This window comes from Penicillium riverlandense (assembly GCF_028828495.1).
Source record: "Penicillium riverlandense strain IBT 135883 chromosome Unknown utg000006l_segment0_segment0, whole genome shotgun sequence".
Taxonomy (NCBI): domain Eukaryota; kingdom Fungi; phylum Ascomycota; class Eurotiomycetes; order Eurotiales; family Aspergillaceae; genus Penicillium; species Penicillium riverlandense.
The window spans coordinates 1,183,862-1,204,796 of NW_026643197.1; the positions used below are offsets into that span (position 1 = coordinate 1,183,862).

The following is a 20,935-nucleotide window of genomic DNA, read 5'->3' on the forward strand; positions in this document are numbered from 1 at the left end:
AAGGTTCAGTCGGATATAATTAGCCGATAGACCCCCGCCCCCTCACTCATAGTATCCTATCGTGTGCAGGATCAACTACCTGGCGTTTATTGACCCAGACTTCAGCCGAACCCTTTTCTTTTCCTCTTTTCCTCTTTTCCCAATCCCTCCGTCATTTTGGCTCTGATAATTTTCTGTATTCCTGACGATATGGAGCCGGAAGCGCCCGCGCAGCTGAGAAAGCGGGCACGCCAAAGTTGCGACAATTGCAAAACCCGCAAAACTAAGGCAAGGAAAAAGGCCCTGATTCGGGTTTACGCAGCTAACGGCTAGGGCAGTGTATTGGAGTTGGTGAGTCTGCGTCATATCTTGCATTATGATCAGCAGGTAACGAGTGATATACAGAAAAGGGCGTTTGCGATTATTGCAGATCAAACAAAGTGCACTGTGAATTCAATCTCACGAAAAGAAAACGACCTTTCTATCGGGTGTCAGAAGAAGCCTATGAGTCTTCTATCAAGCTTCTGCGACGATTCGTGTCGGAAGAGGAGCTTCCTGAACTCACAACAGAGAACATTGAAAAACTTCTTTGCAAGCTTGAAAATCCTCCACCTCCACCACCAGCTCCACCACCGCCTCCACCACCGCAAGGGCATATGCCAATATCTCATGACTGCAGAACAAATGGAGATCCTCATTCAGTACAGAGCTACCTCGGTAATTCACCGGACGTAATGAGGAATGATAAACACCCGCTTCTCCAAGAGGCGCGTGGTTGTATGGTACTTGATTCTCTGGGAAAGTACAGTGAGACTTCTGGTTCTTGTATTTTTTTGAAAGGAACTATCGCCAACATTGACAGGATATGTTGGTGCTGATTCTGCACTTCGCTGGCACCATGCTGTTCGCACGGCAAGCAAGACATCGAGACAGCCGGACTCCAAACTTATACCCCCGCTCACAATTGGCCCTCTTCCGCCGGCCGCAGTGGAAAAACCACATGCTCAGCGCAATGGAAAAATTGACCTTCCAAGTCGCCAGCTGTGCATGCGCTACGCGGAACGGTTTTTTAGCCAAATACATTGCTTATACTGGTTTTATTCCCCTGAGCAATTCTACACTGCTCTCAATGATACACTAGAGAATCAAGGAAAGGATGCAAGCTCTTCGTGGCTATGTTCGCTTTACTCCATTTTTGCATTGGGAAGTATGTCACCCAGTGATGCAGCTACTGGATCAAATGGCACAGTCCTCCGCCATAGAAAACAGTCGTCGCATTACCTTACATTGGCGAAAGAAATGTCTTTGGGCGCGGTAGAGGAAGCGGATGTTGAGAGTGTGAAGGCTTTTGCATTGATGGTATGTGGTATCCTCAACGTGCCACGCGGTGCTGATAGACACAGAGCCTGGCTACGCATGGAATGTGTTATAGTCTCGCAGCGTATTTGCATATAGGAACGGCTGTGAGAATTGGATACTCGCTGGGACTGCATAGAGATATTGTTATGCAGACCAGGAATCCGGTCGAGCAAGAGCGAGCAAGGCGGCTATGGTGGACTCTATACATTATCGACTATGAGATGGCAACCCGCTTCGGTTATCCATCTGCAGTTGTGGATACTGACAGGTCTGTCACGACCGCATTGGCATCTGAACAGGTAATTAACAGTCTCGAGCATTTGTAATGTCTGCTAACATGAAGAGCAGGTATTAGATCCAGGCCCTAACATGCCTCTGGGATACCAAGCATTATCAGTGGCACTTGTTCGGCTCAAGAAAACCATCAGGCAAGACTGCTTCTTTGCACCGACTAATGAGGGAGGTCATTTGCCTTTGAGTCGTGTCACGCAGGGCTTGGGGTCCCTGGAGCGATGGTTAGACGATTTGCCGGCCCACTTCCACTCAGAGTCATCTTTCCCTCCCCAGCACCGGCGGTCTATAGCGGTGCTTCACTTACGATATTGGAACGTCATTATATCCTTGACCCGGCCCTTTCTCCTCATCTTGGTCTTTCAACCAGCATCAATAAAAGCACCTAGTCGGAAGTGCCATAATGAACTAATTGGAAAATGTATTGAAGCTGCAGAAAAATCAGTCCAAATTATCAAACGCATGACGAACGAACAAACCTTATCAAGTCAGACGTTATTTGACTGTCATTGCATTATGGAAGTCATGTGGGTTTTGGTACTGGCTCTTCAATACTTGGGTAAGCAGGAGCATCGCATCATGCTCAAGGCCTGTCTTGAGACTATATCAGGGATGGAAAGAATGGGTTGGTGTGAGAAAATCTCACCTGAACTGGAAATTAGGGTACGTGAAAGTGGAGTTCTCGAGCCGGAATTCCTACAATCCACGGCACCGCATCAAATCCAAGCCAGTCTACTGCATCATGAGGATCCTGAGGACGATCCAATTGACCTGACAGAGTCTCCCCATTTCCCAAAATCGTGGCCCTCTCTGGATTATATGGATTTGTAAGTCATCCCGTCATTCCTCCGTTCTAAATCCATTTCTGCTAGAGGCTTTTCATTCTAATATAGCTAAAGAGATTTCAACGGCCCAAACGTTGATTCACTGGAGAATTTCGACCTTAATACCACTTCGATACTGCTCAATATGTTTGCGGAAGCACCATCGTCGGGGTATCCGCGCTAATATTGAATTTTTGGTTGAGTTCACGCTTGTTCTAAATCTCAAGTATGTTATAATTGCCAAGAATTATCCTCGGTGGCTTTCAGATTGTATTGTAAAGCAGAGTATGTGTTCATTTATAAATACGATGACAACTTTCTTCATTTCGATTGTTTATGCTTTTGGCCTATTGTTTTGTACACGGACAGTACTTCGGATACTTCGATCTCTTCTCTGATGCCCCGCAGGGGACGATCGGGCTAGACTATGCAATAGAGTCTATGGTGGCCCAGAGTCCAGATCTGGTAGATATGGGTCTTTTCATCGGGTTCGGTGCCTTTGTTGTGGCATTCGACGACTGCTGGAGCTTGCAAAGCGCACTTGACGGTCTTAGGATTCCATACGTCAGTCGGGCCGTACCCTATGGTCCCCATTACAAGAATACGTGGCAGCACACTCTCTGGCACTTCGCCCGGCTTGTCCTGTGGAAGGGCAAATCAATAACACGTCAGTCGGGTCATGGTGTTGAGTAGTTGGTCCAACACTTGCATACAGTTTTCTGGCGCGAACCGCTCTATCACTAATCTGATCGGATTTGCCTCGATAGTACTATTCGGCCTAACAAGGACAACTAATTGTTTGGTAATGCACATGGCCACACCACGATAGAATTATCCAAGAAAGAGAGTATTGCGCATGTTGTCTTCAAGCACTGCTACAAGCTCATCCGCTATACTTAACCAGCAGCGATACCTGGACAACCTATGGCTCTACTGCTCTATATGTTTCAGAATGGACAACCGTTCCACCGCAGTGCGACTGTACTTGCCGAACACATCTTGATAGCTGGTCAGAATTCCGCAAATGCACAATTGAAGGATAACTGGGAGATTTTAGTACTCACACATCACCGGACACGTCGCCATCAGGCACATCGTGACAATGCCAAAATCAGTCATCATGGCTGCAGCCCCGGCGTTTTCTACCCAGTCGTTGACGAAAAGACTGAACTTGAAGAACAGGATGCTCTTGACCATCATCTGTAGCAGGAATATCTCAGTCGTCTGTCGAGGAAACGAGTCTCTAGAGCGATCCCAGACCGGGTCAGCAGGTTCCTCGCGAACGCGCAGACAACGTGACGAGTTGTCTACATACAAGATGTACAAGCTAGATGAGGTCCCAGTCAGCGTAAGCCCGCAGCCAATGAATCCATGGCACACTGCCCCAAGATAGTATCCGTGGGAGGTGGGGTGTTTTAGATTCCATGCGAAGATGAACCATCCGAGCCCGAAGAGCAGCGCAGAGAGCAGGTTAATGGGGAGGCGAAACTCGGGCTCGAAAACCCCATTGTTCTTTTTGACGAGGCAGATCGTAAGTCTCTCTATAAGGTAAGAACCAAGGGTGCCTCCAATAACACCACCGATGAGGGCTGCGTTTCCACACCGATCAATATCACATTCTTTTTGTATAGCATTATCTGGCATAGGTGTGGCTCACCACCGGAGAAGTAATACCCATTCTGGGCGGCGTTGAGCAAATAAGGTCTTCATGATAATAACTATCAGTGGTGGAAATATCGCCCACGAGACTGACACTTACGGCGGAGACCAAATTTGAGAGCCAACATATGACAAACTGACATATAGTGCCTGACATTGTGCGCGTTAGCCACAGTATTAGAATCCAGAATATCCCAGGATATTTCTCAACGGCTGGGACAGATGGAAGGGTTGATATGCGTACAGAAACCACAGAATTCACACTGAGTAGCTGGTGGAAAGGTGAGTATATGTCCGGGACAGTGATCATTTGGAATCGACCTATCGTACCCAAATGACTGCCGGATTCAACGCGACGATGAAGGTTGATGCGAATAGCATCACAACATTATTCTGCGTATAGAATCTCCTAAACAGCCTAAGACTTTGAACATAGCGCATGGGTGTTGACGAGGCAACCGGAGCAGTTTGTTCTTCCTCGACCGCCTCGACGTGAGCCGCACTCGCTTTGGGGTTTTCGACAATAGTACAACCGTTATCGGGAGAAGTGGCCGGTCTCTGAAACTGGGTTTCTGGGCAGAAGAAGAAAATGCAGAGCAAAGCGACGATGGCAAAGGGCAGCTGGATGATGAACATGTATCGCCAACCATAATTCTCCACGATCGGCCCTCCGACAATCGACACCAGAGATGCCATGCACGAGATAGTCAAAACCATCGTCCCGGTCCTCAGACTGCGCTCATGCACAAAGAAGCTACATCAAAGTCAGCAGGTCTAGCCACAATGGGCCCTAGAAAGCGTTATTGGGAAACAGACAGATCGCCGACTACCGTGACGCAAAGAGCCTCGTAGGCAGATGTACCGAAGCCCTGGATCAGACGGCCAACGAGGAGTTGATGATAGGTCCGCGATAGAATACAGACAATGGTCCCAATAGTGCCCATGAGGCTTGCGAAAACGAACTGGGGCCTCTTGCCATACTTCCTCGCAAGAGCAGATACGAAGGGCCTGGACACGATGTCAGCTCCTCTCTTTCTGAGGGCACTGTCAGATCACTAATTCATGGTGAGTGATTAATTACCCCCAGCAGGCAACTACGAGCAGCTGATACCCGGAAAGTTGAGAGACTTTGCCCGGGCTAATCCCAAATACCTTCGCGATGGTAAATGTGCCAGGAGCGAGCATGGGTGCGGGCACAGAAAAGAAAACCACAGTGTTGAGGAAAACGACAAGAAGCACCAGGTGCTTCTTCCATACGGGCCAGTTCTGCTTCAGGCGATCTCATTCGTGAGTCTTTTGACTCGCATATGAAAGAGCCCAGACTCTCAGTGGTCACTCACGAGCGGATCGTTTGGGTCATTGCTCGGCGTGGGAGCAAGAGCGATGGCAGCATCCTTAACTGATGTTAACAGACATCCTATCTGAAGAAGTAGACCATAAATAATATATAATTAAATACGAATAGAGAATAACGGGAGAAGGGAGTAACCTGCCGTCCTATGGCCATGTTTGATCCGAAAGCTGGTGATGGTGCCGCCGTCATCGAGGACGACCGTGCCTCTGACCTCTCTGTTTCGGGGTTCGAGGATACCAAAGACCATGGCTACTGACTTGCAGTTGCTTTCCCGCCCCGGATGTCTCAATAGATATTAATTTATCATGAAGAATGAACGGGAAGGTGAGAGAGCCATGTCATGATTGAAGGTCGGGTGTTAAATTCCGATGGCTATGGCAATTGGCGGCCCTCGGCGGATTACATCCGATAGAAAAACTGAACAGCAGAAGAATTCTTGGTGACGGAAGAGATCTTTTCCAGTCGCCTGTTCCTGCACCGATGATGTGATATATTTAATTTCTTAGAGAGTCTACGACTTCTCAAAAAGTATTCTTCCTTATCCGGAAATACGAATATATCATGGGCCTGCTGCAATCACCCCATCTGTTAGACGGGTGCGATGTATCATCAGGCTCCTGGTTTGACGTGCATAGCCCCGAGACGGGCGAGTTGGTCTCGCAAGGCGCGCGCTGCACCGCGGGGATTGCCGACCAGGCTTTGGAATCTGCGCAGGCTGCCTTCCCGCGCTGGTGCCAGGTCTCCTATCTCCGCCGCAGAGAGCTGCTTCTTCGGGCTGCCGACAAGCTCGAGGCCCTGGGCCCCGACATACAAGCTGCCATGATGGTTGAGACAGGCGCAAAGGCGGATTGGGCTGGCGGCGCCAACGTTCACGGCGCGGCGTCGCTGCTGAGGGAGGTGGCCAGCCTGGCGAGCCAGCTCAAGGGTGAGATTCTGCCCAGCTCTAACCCTGGTACAATGACATTTGTCTTCCGCGAGCCGGCCGGTGTGGTGTTTGCCGTGGCGCCGTGGAACTCGCCCGTCGTGCTGAGCTGCCGAGCGGTCGCCACGGCGCTGCTGTGTGGGAACACTGTAATCCTGAAGTCAAGTGAGTGCTCGCCACGAACGCAGCGCTTCGTAGCTGAGGCGTTTCGTGACGCTGGACTGCCGGATGGAGTGCTCAACTACGTCAACATGGCGGCGGACGAGAGCCCGGCCTTGGTCGAGCGGATTATCGCCAGCCCAGTGGTGCGGCGAGTCAATTTCACGGGCAGTGTGCGTGTCGGCCGCATCATTGCACGCCATTGCGCTGTGTACGGGCCGAAACAGTGTGTGGTCGAACTGGGAGGGAAAGCGGCGGCGGTGGTCCTGGAAGATGCCGACCTGGACGCTGCTGCCGATGATATTGTCTTCAGCAGCATGATGCACAGCGGCCAGATCTGTTTCTCTATCGAGAATGTCCTTGTCCTCGATGCTGTCGCCAATGCGTTAGTGGAGAGGTTGAAGTCTCGCATCGCGAAACTCTGGGCTGGCGCAACCGATTCAAGCACGGAGAGCCGAGACGAGCGGTTTCGTATCGGTCCTCTTTATAATTCGGCTTCAGCTACACATGCCGTCGACCTCCTGCGCTCTGTGGAAGAAACAAGAGCCACTGTCCTTGTTGGTGACGTTACCGCCGAGCAGTGTTTCATCCAGCCGCATTTACTGGATCACGTCGACCCTTCCAGCCGCATATTTTCCGAGGAGTCATTTGCGCCATTTTGCTGTATCACCCGAATTTCCACTGTGGAGGAGGCGATTCGCCTGGCGAACCTACCGGGCTACTCCTTGTCTGCGGCCGTATATGGAACGGATGGAGCGGCAACGTTTGAGGTAGCTCGCCAGATTCGTAGTGGTGCGGTGCACATCAATGGGCCCACACTCAGCTTCGAAAGCAATCGCCCATACGGCGGCTGTGGGGGACCCTCGGGTTATGGCCGATTTGGAGGTGCAGCGGGCATCCAGGAATACACGGATCTGAAAGTGGTCACATTCAATAAGTCGGGAAGCGTAAAAGGCTCGCTGGTCTGATTCAAGCGAGGGGCAAGAATCGGTTGGTGATATCGGTTTTGCATTTTCTTGGTGCTAAATAAACCAGAAATTCATTTTCTCTACAAAGAAACATTTTGCGTTAGATTTTGATGCTTACTTGACTTATCCAGGAATCTCATCAAAATGCTTCTTGGATCGTAGACGAGTCAAAACATCCACAAGTGAAGTTGCGGATCACTAGATGACCCTTCAAAATAATCAATACGTAATTTTCAAGTGAAGTATCTCTACTGTGGTTTTGAGCGATTGTGATTTGATAACCTCTTGATTGAGTCGGGATTAAAAGTGTGAGCAGACTCTTCGACAAGGTTGGAGAATAACTACATTGTAAGCATATTTGCAACAAATGAGAAAGAGAACCCTCTCACTCATCCAATTCTGCAATCGGTTGCAGAGTGAACCAATTGCAATGGCCTCTCAGCGGAACAGTTAGCGCTTTATCGGCAAGAAACTTCCGATTGTTGTTCCCCGCAATTTCCTAGGACGACGCAGCGGAAGTCCTTGAAAAGCCGGACAATCGTCGGCACTAGACCACCGAAGGTCCAGTCTGGACAGACATAATGGAGACCTCAGTGGTGTCGGTGAATGCATCAGAGCCATCGGCTAGCGGAAAGAGGACGGCACAGAGCTGCGTTCGGTGCAAGAACCGGAAAACCAAGGTGCGTAGATGCTCTGCTCCATTCGTTCGAAAGATAACCTGACACTGGCAGTGCATCAATCCCGGTGCGCTCCCTCTATCTTCCCCTGGTGACGAGGGACTGGCTAAAGACAGCGTGTAGAGCCAGGGCCATGCCACTACTGTACCCGCATCAAGAAGCCCTGTGTTCTGGCCACCAAGAAACGTAGGAACGCGCCATCTTCCGAGGACCATGAGCATGCCACGCGCATTCTCCAGCAGCTTTTCCCGGCTGATGAACTGAACTCGGAATTTCTCCGCAATACGGCCATGCAGCTGGAGAGGCGAGATGCAGAGAAAGTCGCGGTCCCCGAGACCTTAGCCCGTTCCTTATCTTCCATCCCCGGACCGGTAGAAGACGACACACTTCATCGCGATGACGGCGGTGGGGATCTTGCGTCTCTAACAAGTAATTTTGGCTGCTATCTGACCGATTCCAGCAAGCAACGACGTAAGATGCGGCTGCGACCCGCGAGAATCGTATTTGGCTAACTTACTGGTTTTCCAGGCTACGTGGGACTCGGATCCGATATCTGTTTTCATGCCTCTGTTCGATCCCACGTTGAGAGGCGTCATGTCCCTGCAGATTCAGAGATTCCACCACCCCGACCGGCTCCATTGCCGCCGATGATCAAGTCAATGGCCACACTAACGGATGCCGGGTCTCTACCACCGCGTGACCTTGCCGAACAGTACGTAGCTCGATTCTGTGAGGAGGTGCAGTGTTGCTACTGGTTTTTTTCTTCCGAGCAGCTGTATCAGAAACTCGAGGATATCTACGCTTCCACTCAGCAAGAAAAGCAAGTCAGCCGGTCCTGGATCTGCACCCTGCTCTCCGTGTTCTCGCTGGGCTCCATGCGGGATGATCCTCCTCTGGATATTTCGCTCACAGCGGAACAGCAACATTGCTCGTACTCCCTGGTATTTCTTTTCGCTGCCAAAGCCACAATATCAGAAATATGTGACGAGGCGGATGCGGAGACAACATGTGCCTTGTGCATTCTGGTAAGCAGACGCTTCATGTCCTGGTCTCGATGGTGAAGTCAATAAACTGAACCGAGTAGAGTCTCGCTCTTCAAGTGCACGGGTATACCACTTTGGCATACCTGTACATCGGCGCCGGCGTGCGGGTGGCCATCACGCTGGGCTGGGACCAGCAACGATCCACAGCCGGGCTCCCACCACACGAAAGAGAGCGAGTGCGCAAGCTGTGGTGCACACTCTATCTGGTTGACGAGCTGATATCATCGGCATCGAACCGTCCCCCTGCAGTCTTGGGGTTCAGCTATGATATACCGAGGATATCCGAGCAGGTAAGAGAGCGACAGATGGGTAACCCCATTCAATCCCCAGTTACTGATATCAACACGGGTCCGTAGATTTTGAACCCTGGTTTGAATACTCCCCCTGGGTATTTGCAGGCCCTGGTATCGCTGCACAAGATGCGTCGCCAGATGCGAAATGACTTCTACGACGAGCAACATGTCAGGTTTCAGTCTGCCGAGTCGCTGCATACCATAGTTTTCCACCACCTGCGGGAGCATCAGACCTTTCAGTCCACCTTGCCGTCTCATCTACAATGGGGCCCGCCAGCTGCACCTCCCCATCACCGTGCCATCGGACTTTTGCACCTACACTACTGGTATTCGGTCATCAGTATAACCCGTCTCTTTCTTAGGCACTTGGCCATTCAGCACCGCAACCAGAGCTTCCCCGCCACTAGCTCAACTCTGCAACGACTCTCGATGGCGTGCTTTGAGGCAGCCAGCTCATCGTTCGATGTGATCGCCTCGATGCATCGCCATCAAGCCTTATCTGGGATGAACCCCTTCGACTGCAGCTGTATCGTTGCGAATGTGATGATATTCATTCTAGCGAAGGACCTCTCCTTCTTTTCGGAGAATGTCTTTCTTTCGCGGGTTACAGACAGCCTAGTTTTTCTGCGGTCCATTACATTTGGGAGACTATCGAAATCTAAGCATGATGAAATTATAACTCTGTTCGAGAGCCTTGGCGTCTCAGCGGCCCAAGTAACGGATGGGGGACTCTCTTTGTCTATCGACTCTGCCCGTGCAATGGCAACATCGTAAGTCTCTTAATGGCCTGCTATCGATGCTTCGCTAATAAATATGTTGCGTCATCAGAAACCGAAACAATGGGAGATTTGTCTTTGACGAAAATCTGCTATCGAACGATATTCTGGAAGATGAACATTTGCTATATGATGAGACATTCTGGAATTTGGACCTATCGTAAAATGCATCTGATACCAAGTAAAGAGCCAGTCCAGCAATGTGTTCGCTCAGTTGAGACTGCGACCCAGTATACATATGAGGTCTATGATGGTTCTTCAAATGTGTCCTTCCCCGACAAAGTGTATATAAAACATCAATACCATATACTATTAATAATTGCCGCTAAATAGCCAAAGCTCTTTGACAATTACGTACCCTAAATGCTTTGCTTTGCTTTAGCGTCTTCTACACTAGGGAGGGATATGCGCTAATCTGGTGTAGTTTCAAGCTTGTTTTTTTGTAGCCTCAGATTGCTCCTAAAGCCGCACGGGTGAAGCGAGCGTCAATAGTTCGCGCATATAAATAGATTTTGTCATAAAAAATAATCAGTAGCCAAGCTATGTTTGGTATCAATGTTCTCTCACTAATCAACATTTAACCGAGCATAGAACTTCCGCATCATATGACGGTTTAGCTTTCCAAATGAATCTAATGTTCACCCTTTGCGTTAGCGTACAATACGGAAAGAGCGGGGGTTTAACAGGCCACTAACACATTGGGATAGAAGTTGCCAAGAGAGCCATAGTTATGGCACCGAATACCTTCATGATGTGTCCACCCCCGACGCGAACCTCCCAAGCATTGATGAACTTGGAGAACATGAAGAAGAGAAGATTCTTAGTTGTCATCTGTAGGATGAAGATTTCCGTGGCATGCTGAGGGAATGCATCCCTGTGTGACATAGTTAGCTACTACAAACTCTCAACGATCCTTTGATTCAAAGAGACAAATAGGCACGGAATGACTTACAATATATACAAACTGCCTGTAGTCGACGTAATGGTCACGCCGAATACAATACACCCGTGGCAGAATGCGCCGAGATAATACCCCGTGGGCGATGGATGATCAAGATTCCACATGAAAACGAACCATCCGAGAGCTAGTATCGCGGCTGCAAGCAGGTTCACGGGGATACGAAACTCGGGCTCGTAGATGCCGTTATTCAAATGGGCCATCCTACGGCTGACGGCATCGCAGATCGGGCCTCCGGACACGGCGAGAATCCCGCCAAGAAAGGCTTAACGCGAGAATGAGAAACACAGTGCGTGAATGGGCAGATCTAATACATACCTCCGGTGAAGAAGTAGCCGCATTGTTGAACATTAAGGCTGTAGGGCCTTTTAGAAAGTAAGATGTTACTAGGCTTCACTTGCGGCAGGCAGCGGAAGAAGCGCGGGGGAGGAGAGAAAGCAACACTTACGCAACGGACCATATCTGAGATAGAATGTATGCCAGGCCAGTGAATAGAGACTGGTTTATGTGCAGAATATCAGCAACGAGATCTTTGGGTGTTGTCGTTCCTTGAAGGACAGCACATACCACGATGACACCGGTCGTGGTCAGGATCCAAACCACTGCGGGATTCAACAAGTGCATAAAGATATTTGCAAACCCCTTCAAAAAACCTGCAGAGGAGTATGTTCCAGTAAAAATGCGTAGGCTGTGAATATACGTCTGTCGGGAGATTCTCTTATCGAGAACAGCCCCATCCGACTGCTGTTGCATAGCCTTGACCAGGGTTTCGTCTGCCTTCGTCTGCATCTCTGCATCGCTCGGTTGCTGCTCGGAATCCACTAACCTCCTGAACTGGGTCTCTGGAAGAAATAAGATGACTCCGAGTAGCCCCACAATATTGAATGGGAGCGATATGTCGAACAGATAAACCCACCCAAGATTATGTGTGATAACACCGCTAATTATCGACACGACCGAAGACATGCAGGCCAATGTCAGAACCACTAGGCCCATCCGCCGTCCTCGCTCGTGCAGATAGTAGAGGTCCCCAACAGATGCCAGGGAGATGCTCTCGAAGGCTGTGGCCCCAAGCCCCTGGACCACACGCCCCGCCATCAGGACGGAGTACGACGACTGATGAGCCCCAGCTATGCATATTGCCGTACCAAGTGTGCCGAACACGCCAGCCGCAACAAACTGGGGCCTCTTCCCGTACTTTTGGGCCAAGACCGAAACAAAGGGTCTGTGTAGCATTAGAGGTTTTCGGATCTGATGCTGCTGGGCTCACTTACCCTACTATACCGGACACCATAAGCTGGTAACCACCCAGCTCAGAAATCTTGCCAAGTGGAACGTGGAGTATCCCGGAGAGCACGAAGGTCGATGATGAGAGCAAGGGACCAGGGCACGAGGCAAATATGATGGCATTGAGAAAAATGGTGAAGAAGGCTGCTTCTTTTCTCCACCTTGACCACAGCTTCTCTCTGTCAGTGGACCTTGGACTATCTATAATTGGTGGAGTGGAAACAGGCTGCGTACAAGGGGATCGTTTGGGTCCTTTGAGGGTTGTGGAACTAGGACGACGTTGGAGTGCTGCTTTCCATATCAGCCACGATACTTTCTCGGAATATCCTGTAAGGAAATGCATGCACCTTTCCAGTCCCGTGCTTGAGATGTCGATTCTCTAACGGGTTCTGAGATTCATCTAATAGCAAAACTGTGCCTGGGGGCGGAACCTCGCTCGTAGGTTCGACGATGTTCATGCGCATTGTAGTCGTCCGGCTATTAGAATCTCATTACGTACTGGTGGTGGTAAAGGAAGGGTCCAATGTAAGATAAATAGTTACATTAACAAAATGGAGAGCTCAAAGCCTTGGGAGTTTATCTATTTAGCTGGTGTGATCTACTCTCTCCGCCAAATCGATGCACGGACACTTTCCCCAGGCATTGGTTCCCGTTGACGGGAATGACACACCCAATACAGCTGGAAGGGGCTGAAATCGGCCATTGTTTTCCTTCATAATCGGAAGCTTCTGCCGATAGTTCGTTGAGTTGTTGTTCGCTGTCGGCGCGTGTGACTTTAGCGTGACTGAGACGACCCACGTCGGATGTGAGTTGCCGGGCTTCAAGGCACCGGGCTATCCGAGGTTCCTGCTAGTGACAGTATTAGATTTCTGGGTTCGGAATAAAAGCGTAGATTCGAAGCCTTGGCTGGATCGCGTCCATTTTAAATCGTTGTTTGGCCATTATACTCTTCCCCCGCCAAGCTCATCTACCAGACTACAAACAGTTATGTTGGTGAACGAGCAATCATTGCTGGACGCAGACTGCCAGGTATCTCTGCTGAAGCAGCAGGTTGCAAAACTCGTTGGTGAGTTACTGGTGTTCCACTGGCGATGCAGACACAGGGACTAAGCCTGTGCAGCCGAGAAGGAGATCCGGGATCTCCACTATAAGTATGGATATTATCTTGACAAGGGACTCTACAAGGAGGTGGTCGACTGCTTCTCCACCCGGCCGGACGCCTACATGCAGTTCCTGAACGGACGGTTTTACGGTCCATCTGGCATCGGCCGCATCTTCAAAGATCGCTTTGGTGGGCGTTACATGCCCGGCCGGAATGGCCCCATTTACGGTTACCTGCTCGACCATATGCTATGCCAGGAAATCATTACAATCAACGCGACGGTGACAGCGGCAAAAATGCGAGGCAGAACCCTGATGCAGGCCGGAACGCACGAATCCATGCCCGATGATATTAAGAACGGGAAGAAGCAATGGTGGGAAGGGGGCCTATATGAGAGCGAGTTTATCCTGGAAAATGGGATGTGGAAGATCTACCGCCTACGGTTTTTCCCAGTGTGGCACAGCGATTTTGAGCATGGGTGGAGATATACGAAGCCAGACTTCGTCCCTGGTTTCACAGCCAGCTTTCCTGAAGATGCATTGGGACCCGACGAAACTATCTCAGGTCATATGCTGTGGCCGGATACCAGGGTCGTTCCTTTCCATTATCAGCATCCTTTGACGGCCCGGGAAGTCGAGGAGGAAGATATGATGGCACCTCCAGTGGGCGAAAACACAGAAGCATGCAAACGCCCACTTTCTATCCCAGACCCATCATTCTAGAGGGGAACAGACTATACCGTACTTGGACGGCGCCCAGCGTGATCTCTGGAGTGACAACAACTTCGGGGATGAGAATGGTTATGACGATTGGACCACGGAACCATGGCAGGGACCTCCATCTTCTTTTATCTATAGGAACACTCAAGAACTACTTTCGTAACTTGCCGGCCGGAAAAAAAAAAAAAAAAAAAAAAAAAGAGAGAATATCAGTATCCAAATCACAAAGCCGTAGACACCCTCCAAAATGCAGAAAATGATCAAACTACTCTCTAGGAGAAGGAGAGTAAAGGAGAACTTGTGTGGGGTATCATATAACACAGAGAGAAAGAAGATGGAGAAGAAGACCAAAAATCGGATCACCCCCTTCTGGCCCTCCGACCCATATACCTTGGCTTCCGAGCCTGCTCCTCAAACTGACCCGCAGCTGCAGACGCAGGTCTCGGCCTGACAACAGGGGCCTCCATGTTCTCCACACTAAACGTGCGCACAAGCGGCGAAGCCGAAGGTGAAGGAGAAGGAGAAGATTGGTGATCATTATTCTCATACGCCGAAAGACGCGACAGCGTACGCGGTTCTTTCATATCTGCCGCAATTATGGGGGTTGCGGGCTCCGAGCGTTTCCCGCTGACGCCTTTCATCCAGCCAAAGATGCCGAGCGAGCTGGTGCGGCGCTTGTGGTCCATGCTGTGGGAGGTTGAGGGACGGTTAGAGGTTGAGGCCGATGCGTGTGAGGAGGTCATGATCATATTGTTTGACTCGGTGAAAGAGCGGGGCAGGGCTTTTGAGCCGAGTTGGTAGAATCCTTCTTCGGCGGTGGGAACGCTGGAGGAGTAGGTGTAAGACTGTTGGTCTCCGTCGGGGTTCATTAGGAGATGGGATGTAGCACGGCGGGATGCACTGGGTGGATTTCTCGTTTTCGGGATGTTGGGCGACGGGGCGCCGTCTTCGGAGTCGTCGTCCATGAAATCGGGGCCCACGGGCGAGGATTGGAGACGGCGCGGTCCGCCGCCGGTGGAGCGGTTGAAGAATCGGGGACGAAAACTGAGGCGTCGGCGGGGAGCTGGGTCTTGCTCTTTCTGCGGCTCAGATATAGGGACGGGGGCGGAGACAGGGACGGGGGCGGAGACAGGGACGGGGGCGGAGACAGGGACGGGGGCGGAGACAGGGACGGGGGCGGAGACAGGGACGGGTTGCTGCAACAGGTCCAGGCCGTGCATGTCCAGCGTTGGGATGATTGAGGCCTCGGACTCGCTTGGGTAGGAATCGATGCTGTGAGCATCATGGAACGCAGCTCGGCTGACGATGCGCGTGGGCTCAGCCTGCGTCTCTTGGGGCTGGCTTTCGTGAGTCCGCTCCTTCCGAGACTGAGGACTTTGCGATGCGGCTGCTAGCCAATCTTGAGGTGTTAGGGGAGGTGATGGGTCGTGCTGCGGCGGATGCCGTTCTGGAGTAGCAACTTTTGGCGGGTTGGGATTTCGCTTCTTGAGAGTAGCACGAGCCGGCCGTGCCTCCTCCTTAGAAGGATCCTTGGATTCTTGGCGATGGTGTAGGGATTCAGCAAATGATTGGACGTTGTTAGGGCTTCCGGGTCCAAGAAGCGCGCTGGCTTTAGCAGCGACGGTGTTGAAGGTGAAGATAGTGGGAGACTCGGCAATGGTCATTCCCAGCCGAGGCGTATCGCTGCAGTTTGTCTGCATGCTGTCTGTGATCTCACTGTTGAAGCTATGCTTGGCCGTGAGCTCGTCTGCAGACCGAGGCCGGTCCAGCCGCGGCCCGCTAAACAATGTGGTCTTCTTCAGCCGGGGACTTTTGTCGACTACAACACTTCCATTCGAGCCATTGTGCACGGCGGCGTAGGCTGTGCTCATCGTGTCGGGCGTGGGAGGCAGTCGCGCACCCCCAAAAACCGTGTCCAGCTGCGGGCGTGGGCTAGACTTGAAGACACTCTCAAAGCTGGTACTGTCTTTCTTCGATGCATCAGACAAGGTTCGATTCTTCCGTCTGGCAATGATAGTCTGGGACATGTCGGACCGTGACTTCATCCAGCGATCGATCTGTTCTTCTTTGCTTTCCTCTCGGTGCATCGGAGGCACGTAGCTGTCCAGGCTTGCAGTGCTTGATAACGCTGCTTCTTGCCGGACCGGGATTTCGAGCTGGTCGAAGTCGTCCCACCTCGACGGGGTATCAAACGGATTCAGTTCACTGCATTCGCTGAGAACACTCAATCGGGGCGATCCGGGCTCTGCTGTGTCGTTCATTGTCTGGAAGCTCTCTGACTTGGTAAGCTGGCTCAGTGTCGAACCGTTGGTCTCCGGAGCATATAGACTGCGCAGGGTGGCCGTGCTTTTGTGGTCGTCCCGTAGAAACGAAGGGGCTTTGGTGAGCTGGCGAGGTTCAGTGGATCGCTGCTTCTTCTGGCCTCGCTTGGACGAAATCCTCTCCGGGACATCGACGACAAAATCCTGGGCTTTCGGCGTCGGCACGTCCATGTCATCCAGGGCAAACATCCGAGAGGATCGTCCACTGGTCTCGAGCTCTTCGATCTTGGCTTCCAGCTGGCAGATCAATTCCACAGCCTCAGTTACCGCTTGGTCTCGCTTTTCAATCTCCCGGTGCAGTTGCTCGTTCGAGGCACGAAGTCCTTCGTTATCTTTTTTGGCGGCCCGAAGCTTCTGGACCTCTTTTTCCAACCCGCGTAACCGCTCGAGCTCATCTTCCATCTCTTGCATGCGCACCAGTTTCTTCTCCATAAACCCCATCTGCTGCGCGCGATGGAAAATATCGAGCTTCAAATCAAAGTTGAGCTTGTTGATTTTGGAAATATACTGTCAAGGGATGTTAGACAAGCCATGGAATACTTTGGGCAGACTCACCTGGTCCATTTCACGCATTCCCATCTCTCGCGGCTGTCTCAGACCAGACGAGAGAGCATCGCTGATTTTCCGTGCCTTCTCGGAAGCACTGTCATCCTGCACCCCGGCGCCCTTGGGGGTCCGTGGACCATTATCATCCTCCCAGTTCACAGACGCAGGCCCTCGGGAGCCTCGATGCGCACGCTGCTCATGCAGTAGATCTTGTAATAGAGCTGATGCAGGGTTCACCAATGTGGGGGTGCCATTTTCGGGGGTTTCTATGTAGGCAGCACCATCAGCATTATGGACTACCGGTATGGGTAGAGGCACCTACTGCACTGTGGAGGAGGGGTCCTTGTACCAGAACCGATTGGCGACTGATCATTCAGCCAAGAAATCTCAGTACTCATTCGCGGCGGCGTATACATATTGCTCCGACCCTTGACGCGGGAAAGCGATGGGTGTTGAGGACGGTCCGGTTGGTCTAGAGATCACCACCAGATCAGTCACCGAAAGAAACAGAAGGGGTGAAAAGGGAAGAAGAAATAGTAGACTCACGACTGGGACGACACTTGCTCGATACACTGCGAGTCTGCGGCGCGGGCTGGGGATGATATATGGGGACCCTGGCGGGAGGAGGAGCAGCTTGGTGCAAGGCACCAGAGCTCCGCCTGTGGGATTTTCGGTCCATAATAATCGGTGCATCTAATCAATGCGCAGGCATGAATAATTCCCCGACTGGATCGATCCCTGGGGAGAGGCAATCAGAGACCTGCAATCTGTATTATTGGATGGATGGATGGATGGATAGACTGCAAGAAGCGAGGGATGCAGAAAATCTAGCAATCAGACAGAGCTCGGGCGAACTGTGGGGACAATCCAAGGTTTGCGCCTAGTGGAATTGCCAGATGATGAGTCTGAAGGATGAGAAAAAGGAAACGATTAAGCCCCACAAAGGCTTTGTTCTTGTTGTTCTTGTGGTGGTCGTGGTGGTAGTTTGTGGTCGCGTGGGAGACTGAAGGAATGAAGATAAATCAAGGGAGAACCACAAGAAGAATGGAAAGAAAGCTTCTTGAATCAACGGCCATGCCCAATTTTGGGTCCCAGCCTCTCACTTAGCTCCTCCCCTGGCAGAAAGAGGGTTAGTGGACCGTGCTAACGGCCTCACTAACACGATCATCGCCAATCGGAAGAGGCCCGTGGAGCAAGACCCGTCTCAGATTCCCTTGCGCTGGGATTTTAGTACTTTAGTTAGGGGTAGACAAACTCAGTGATGTGATGTCTCGACTGTTTGATCATTGTTGTTTATCATATACTATGGACATTTAAGCTTCGTCTCCACATAGGTATTGAGACACGTCCAGCGACACCTGTCAAGTCGGAATCCCAATCCACGTCACAACGAATGAGTTACTTTCGCTTCGCTTCTCCCGACCAGATCCGCATCTCCTTGGCCCGGTCATGAGCCGACCGGAATACTGTCAGTAATCATGTCAGTAAGATCCCCAAAAAAAGAACAAAAAATCAAAAGACCATGACCGACATTGCCGCTCCGTCTCATCCAGACCGCGCAGGAAATCCACGCCATCGCCCACCGCTCCGCGCGGGTTATGGGCGTGGTCTGCAATCTCCGCCGCCCGTTTCTTGAAGGTCTAAAACGCATCGAATCAGCGGATCAGATAAGAAAAGCAGGTAGGCGACCCGCATACATCACTCAAGACATCGACCATCTCCTCCTCTTCGAAGATCTCGAGAATGCGCTCGCTCAGGCTGTAGAAATGCGGGGCCAGCGCGCGCAAGTCTACGGTGCGAGGATCGGCCTTTAACGCATTCATCACTCGCTCGGACAGGGCGTCGGGCATATCCAGCGTGACGAGACGGGAGGTGCCCAGTCGGGCTCTGGTTTTTTGAGTTAGGTTACTTGCTGGTGGGCATGGTTCGGAAGTGGTCCCTACCCGATCGAGAGCATTTCACCCAGCCATAATGGGAGATCCATGCGGGTGCCGGCTTTGATCTGGATGGGATTAGCGAGGTTCAATTGACGTTGTAAAGACCGACATCTTCTCCCGGGTTGCCTTCGAGAATGCCCAGGCCGGGCACCTCCAACTCGAAGGTACAGGGCAGTTTCTGGAATGGAGGTTAGGTCGTTGTTCCATCAATATAACAGTGATCATACATACCTGGGCGTCTGTCAAGATAGAGTCAACATCATAGTACGACATGATGTGGTCGAGCATCCACGGGAAAAAGAATCACGCGTACCTGGGGTAGAGTGAACGCGTCTTATGTCAGCCAGTCACGTATCTGGAAGTATAACCCACGGCACCTCACTCATTTGATTTGCGCATCACACTCGTTGACCCTGGCAGGGGGTAAATCCTGCCCAAGTAAACCCCCCGGCCTATTCCAATTGTTGAGTCTCGTTCCCCATGTTGCCGCTCCTCGAATTTCCCCAGGACATCCTGCTCCTGGTCGTGTCGCATGTGAACTCGCAACGCGATGTCGCGGCCCTGGCGAGGTCATGCAAAGTCCTGCACCGCCTATGCGACATGAACGCTCGCAGGCGATACCGTCGTATTCGTCTTTGCTCGAGCGCCGACCTTGAAAGAGCCCTGTACATTCTCTTGTCCATCCTGCGCAAACCCCAGCTCAGAGACTATGTTCGTCACATCGAACTCGACAGCAATACGCTCTGGGATGACACCCTAGCCAAGAATCGCCAGCAGCAAAAGAGGCTCTTGACGGACGAGGATAAGCAGTTGCTTCTACATGCGACCGAAGCAGCCCGGTTTCCTAAACCTATGGAAGAACATGTGTTCTATTTACTGAAAGTGATTGCCGAGGGCAGCAAGGCTAACCCACTACCTCCCTCGCACGAACATCGCGACGATGTAGATAGAAATATCGGCGATGCACTATGCGCGGTTCTGATTACCGTGTGTCCCAGACTACAGTCCATGGCCACAACGTGTCTGATGCGCACTCCGTCTATCTCGGATAGCAGATGGGACAACAGCGAAGACTTTACGCACACTAGGATGCCGACTGAGCTGATCTTGCGCCGTTCCGGGGCTAGGCCGAGCGAGTACCCGTTTGCGAAAAATCTTCGAGACATCACAATCATCCCGCACGGTCGCGGTTGGGCCAATTCTTCTGGTTATCACAAGGTTGACATCTGGTCAAGCCTGAGACCCATCATGGGTCTCCCGGCCATCGAATCGGTCACTATGAATGCTGTCAAATGCCCGGAATGGATGACCACCATCGAGCCCGAAGATCAATCATCCAATATTCGTCGGCTGCGGTTTCCAAACGCGAATCTCGATTGGAGGATTCTGAGGCGGGTGATCCAGTCGTGCAAGGCCTTGACCGAGTTTACCTTGACAGCTGGAGGTCGTGAAAGTTGGAGTAGACCCAGCTCTGTAGCGCCGTTGCCCATGACACGTGCGCTCCTGCGCCACGTACGCACGCTTGAGGTTCTCAATCTGGACATTGATGATTATGTTCCATCAAACTGGTACTGGCAAGAGTCCGACGGTTATGAACTGTGCGATGATGTCGGCTGGGGTGATGAATTCGAGCAGCAGATTTGGGACGAGAGCCACGAAGCGGAGGAGTCCCTCGCCGAGGACGGGGAGCATATCGCTGGAACACCATGGCCTTTAAACTTGCAGGATGTCGGCGTGCAGCCCTGGTCGCCTGGACTGGTC

General features: G+C 51.4%; 8 protein-coding genes across 8 annotated transcripts; 4 read left to right on the forward strand and 4 right to left on the reverse strand.

Annotated features, from left to right (window-relative positions):
• Window positions 1-1,278: 1,278 nt before the first annotated feature.
• On the forward strand, window positions 1,279-3,146 carry N7474_006721 (carbohydrate esterase family 1 protein; the record flags this gene model as incomplete). Its single annotated transcript, XM_057198131.1, has 2 exons — window positions 1,279-1,338; window positions 2,823-3,146. The coding sequence occupies 2 exons, from the start codon at window positions 1,279-1,281 to the stop codon at window positions 3,144-3,146; spliced, it is 384 nt and encodes a 127-aa protein (XP_057051571.1).
• Window positions 3,147-3,383: 237 nt separating this feature from the next.
• N7474_006722 (MFS transporter) lies at window positions 3,384-5,713 on the reverse strand (the record flags this gene model as incomplete). The annotated part of the gene is made up of 8 exons (XM_057198132.1): window positions 3,384-3,451; window positions 3,518-4,042; window positions 4,111-4,132; window positions 4,443-4,866; window positions 4,929-5,120; window positions 5,194-5,378; window positions 5,453-5,511; window positions 5,572-5,713. 8 exons carry the CDS (start codon window positions 5,711-5,713, stop codon window positions 3,384-3,386), a joined length of 1,617 nt encoding a protein of 538 aa, XP_057051572.1.
• Window positions 5,714-6,027: 314 nt separating this feature from the next.
• On the forward strand, window positions 6,028-7,515 carry N7474_006723 (aldehyde dehydrogenase; the record flags this gene model as incomplete). The annotated part of the gene is made up of 1 exon (XM_057198133.1): window positions 6,028-7,515. The coding sequence occupies one exon, from the start codon at window positions 6,028-6,030 to the stop codon at window positions 7,513-7,515; it is 1,488 nt and encodes a 495-aa protein (XP_057051573.1).
• Window positions 7,516-8,096: 581 nt separating this feature from the next.
• N7474_006724 (Zn(II)2Cys6 transcription factor) lies at window positions 8,097-10,468 on the forward strand (the record flags this gene model as incomplete). Its single annotated transcript, XM_057198134.1, has 7 exons — window positions 8,097-8,195; window positions 8,247-8,259; window positions 8,316-8,663; window positions 8,721-9,217; window positions 9,277-9,525; window positions 9,592-10,298; window positions 10,357-10,468. The coding sequence occupies 7 exons, from the start codon at window positions 8,097-8,099 to the stop codon at window positions 10,466-10,468; spliced, it is 2,025 nt and encodes a 674-aa protein (XP_057051574.1).
• Window positions 10,469-10,994: 526 nt separating this feature from the next.
• On the reverse strand, window positions 10,995-13,013 carry N7474_006725 (MFS transporter; the record flags this gene model as incomplete). The annotated part of the gene is made up of 7 exons (XM_057198135.1): window positions 10,995-11,178; window positions 11,257-11,527; window positions 11,581-11,627; window positions 11,711-12,487; window positions 12,537-12,721; window positions 12,784-12,837; window positions 12,897-13,013. The coding sequence occupies 7 exons, from the start codon at window positions 13,011-13,013 to the stop codon at window positions 10,995-10,997; spliced, it is 1,635 nt and encodes a 544-aa protein (XP_057051575.1).
• A 523-nt stretch (window positions 13,014-13,536) lies between these two features.
• N7474_006726 (nuclear transport factor 2 family protein) lies at window positions 13,537-14,373 on the forward strand (the record flags this gene model as incomplete). Its single annotated transcript, XM_057198136.1, has 2 exons — window positions 13,537-13,615; window positions 13,661-14,373. The coding sequence occupies 2 exons, from the start codon at window positions 13,537-13,539 to the stop codon at window positions 14,371-14,373; spliced, it is 792 nt and encodes a 263-aa protein (XP_057051576.1).
• Window positions 14,374-14,729: 356 nt separating this feature from the next.
• N7474_006727 (uncharacterized protein) lies at window positions 14,730-17,653 on the reverse strand (the record flags this gene model as incomplete). Its single annotated transcript, XM_057198137.1, has 3 exons — window positions 14,730-17,198; window positions 17,247-17,503; window positions 17,587-17,653. 3 exons carry the CDS (start codon window positions 17,651-17,653, stop codon window positions 14,730-14,732), a joined length of 2,793 nt encoding a protein of 930 aa, XP_057051577.1.
• A 982-nt stretch (window positions 17,654-18,635) lies between these two features.
• On the reverse strand, window positions 18,636-20,349 carry psf3 (DNA replication protein PSF3; the record flags this gene model as incomplete). Its single annotated transcript, XM_057198138.1, has 10 exons — window positions 18,636-18,703; window positions 18,769-18,877; window positions 18,935-19,124; window positions 19,181-19,239; window positions 19,284-19,352; window positions 19,406-19,413; window positions 19,488-19,507; window positions 19,557-19,735; window positions 19,796-19,930; window positions 20,161-20,349. The coding sequence occupies 10 exons, from the start codon at window positions 20,347-20,349 to the stop codon at window positions 18,636-18,638; spliced, it is 1,026 nt and encodes a 341-aa protein (XP_057051578.1).
• Window positions 20,350-20,935: the final 586 nt, after the last annotated feature.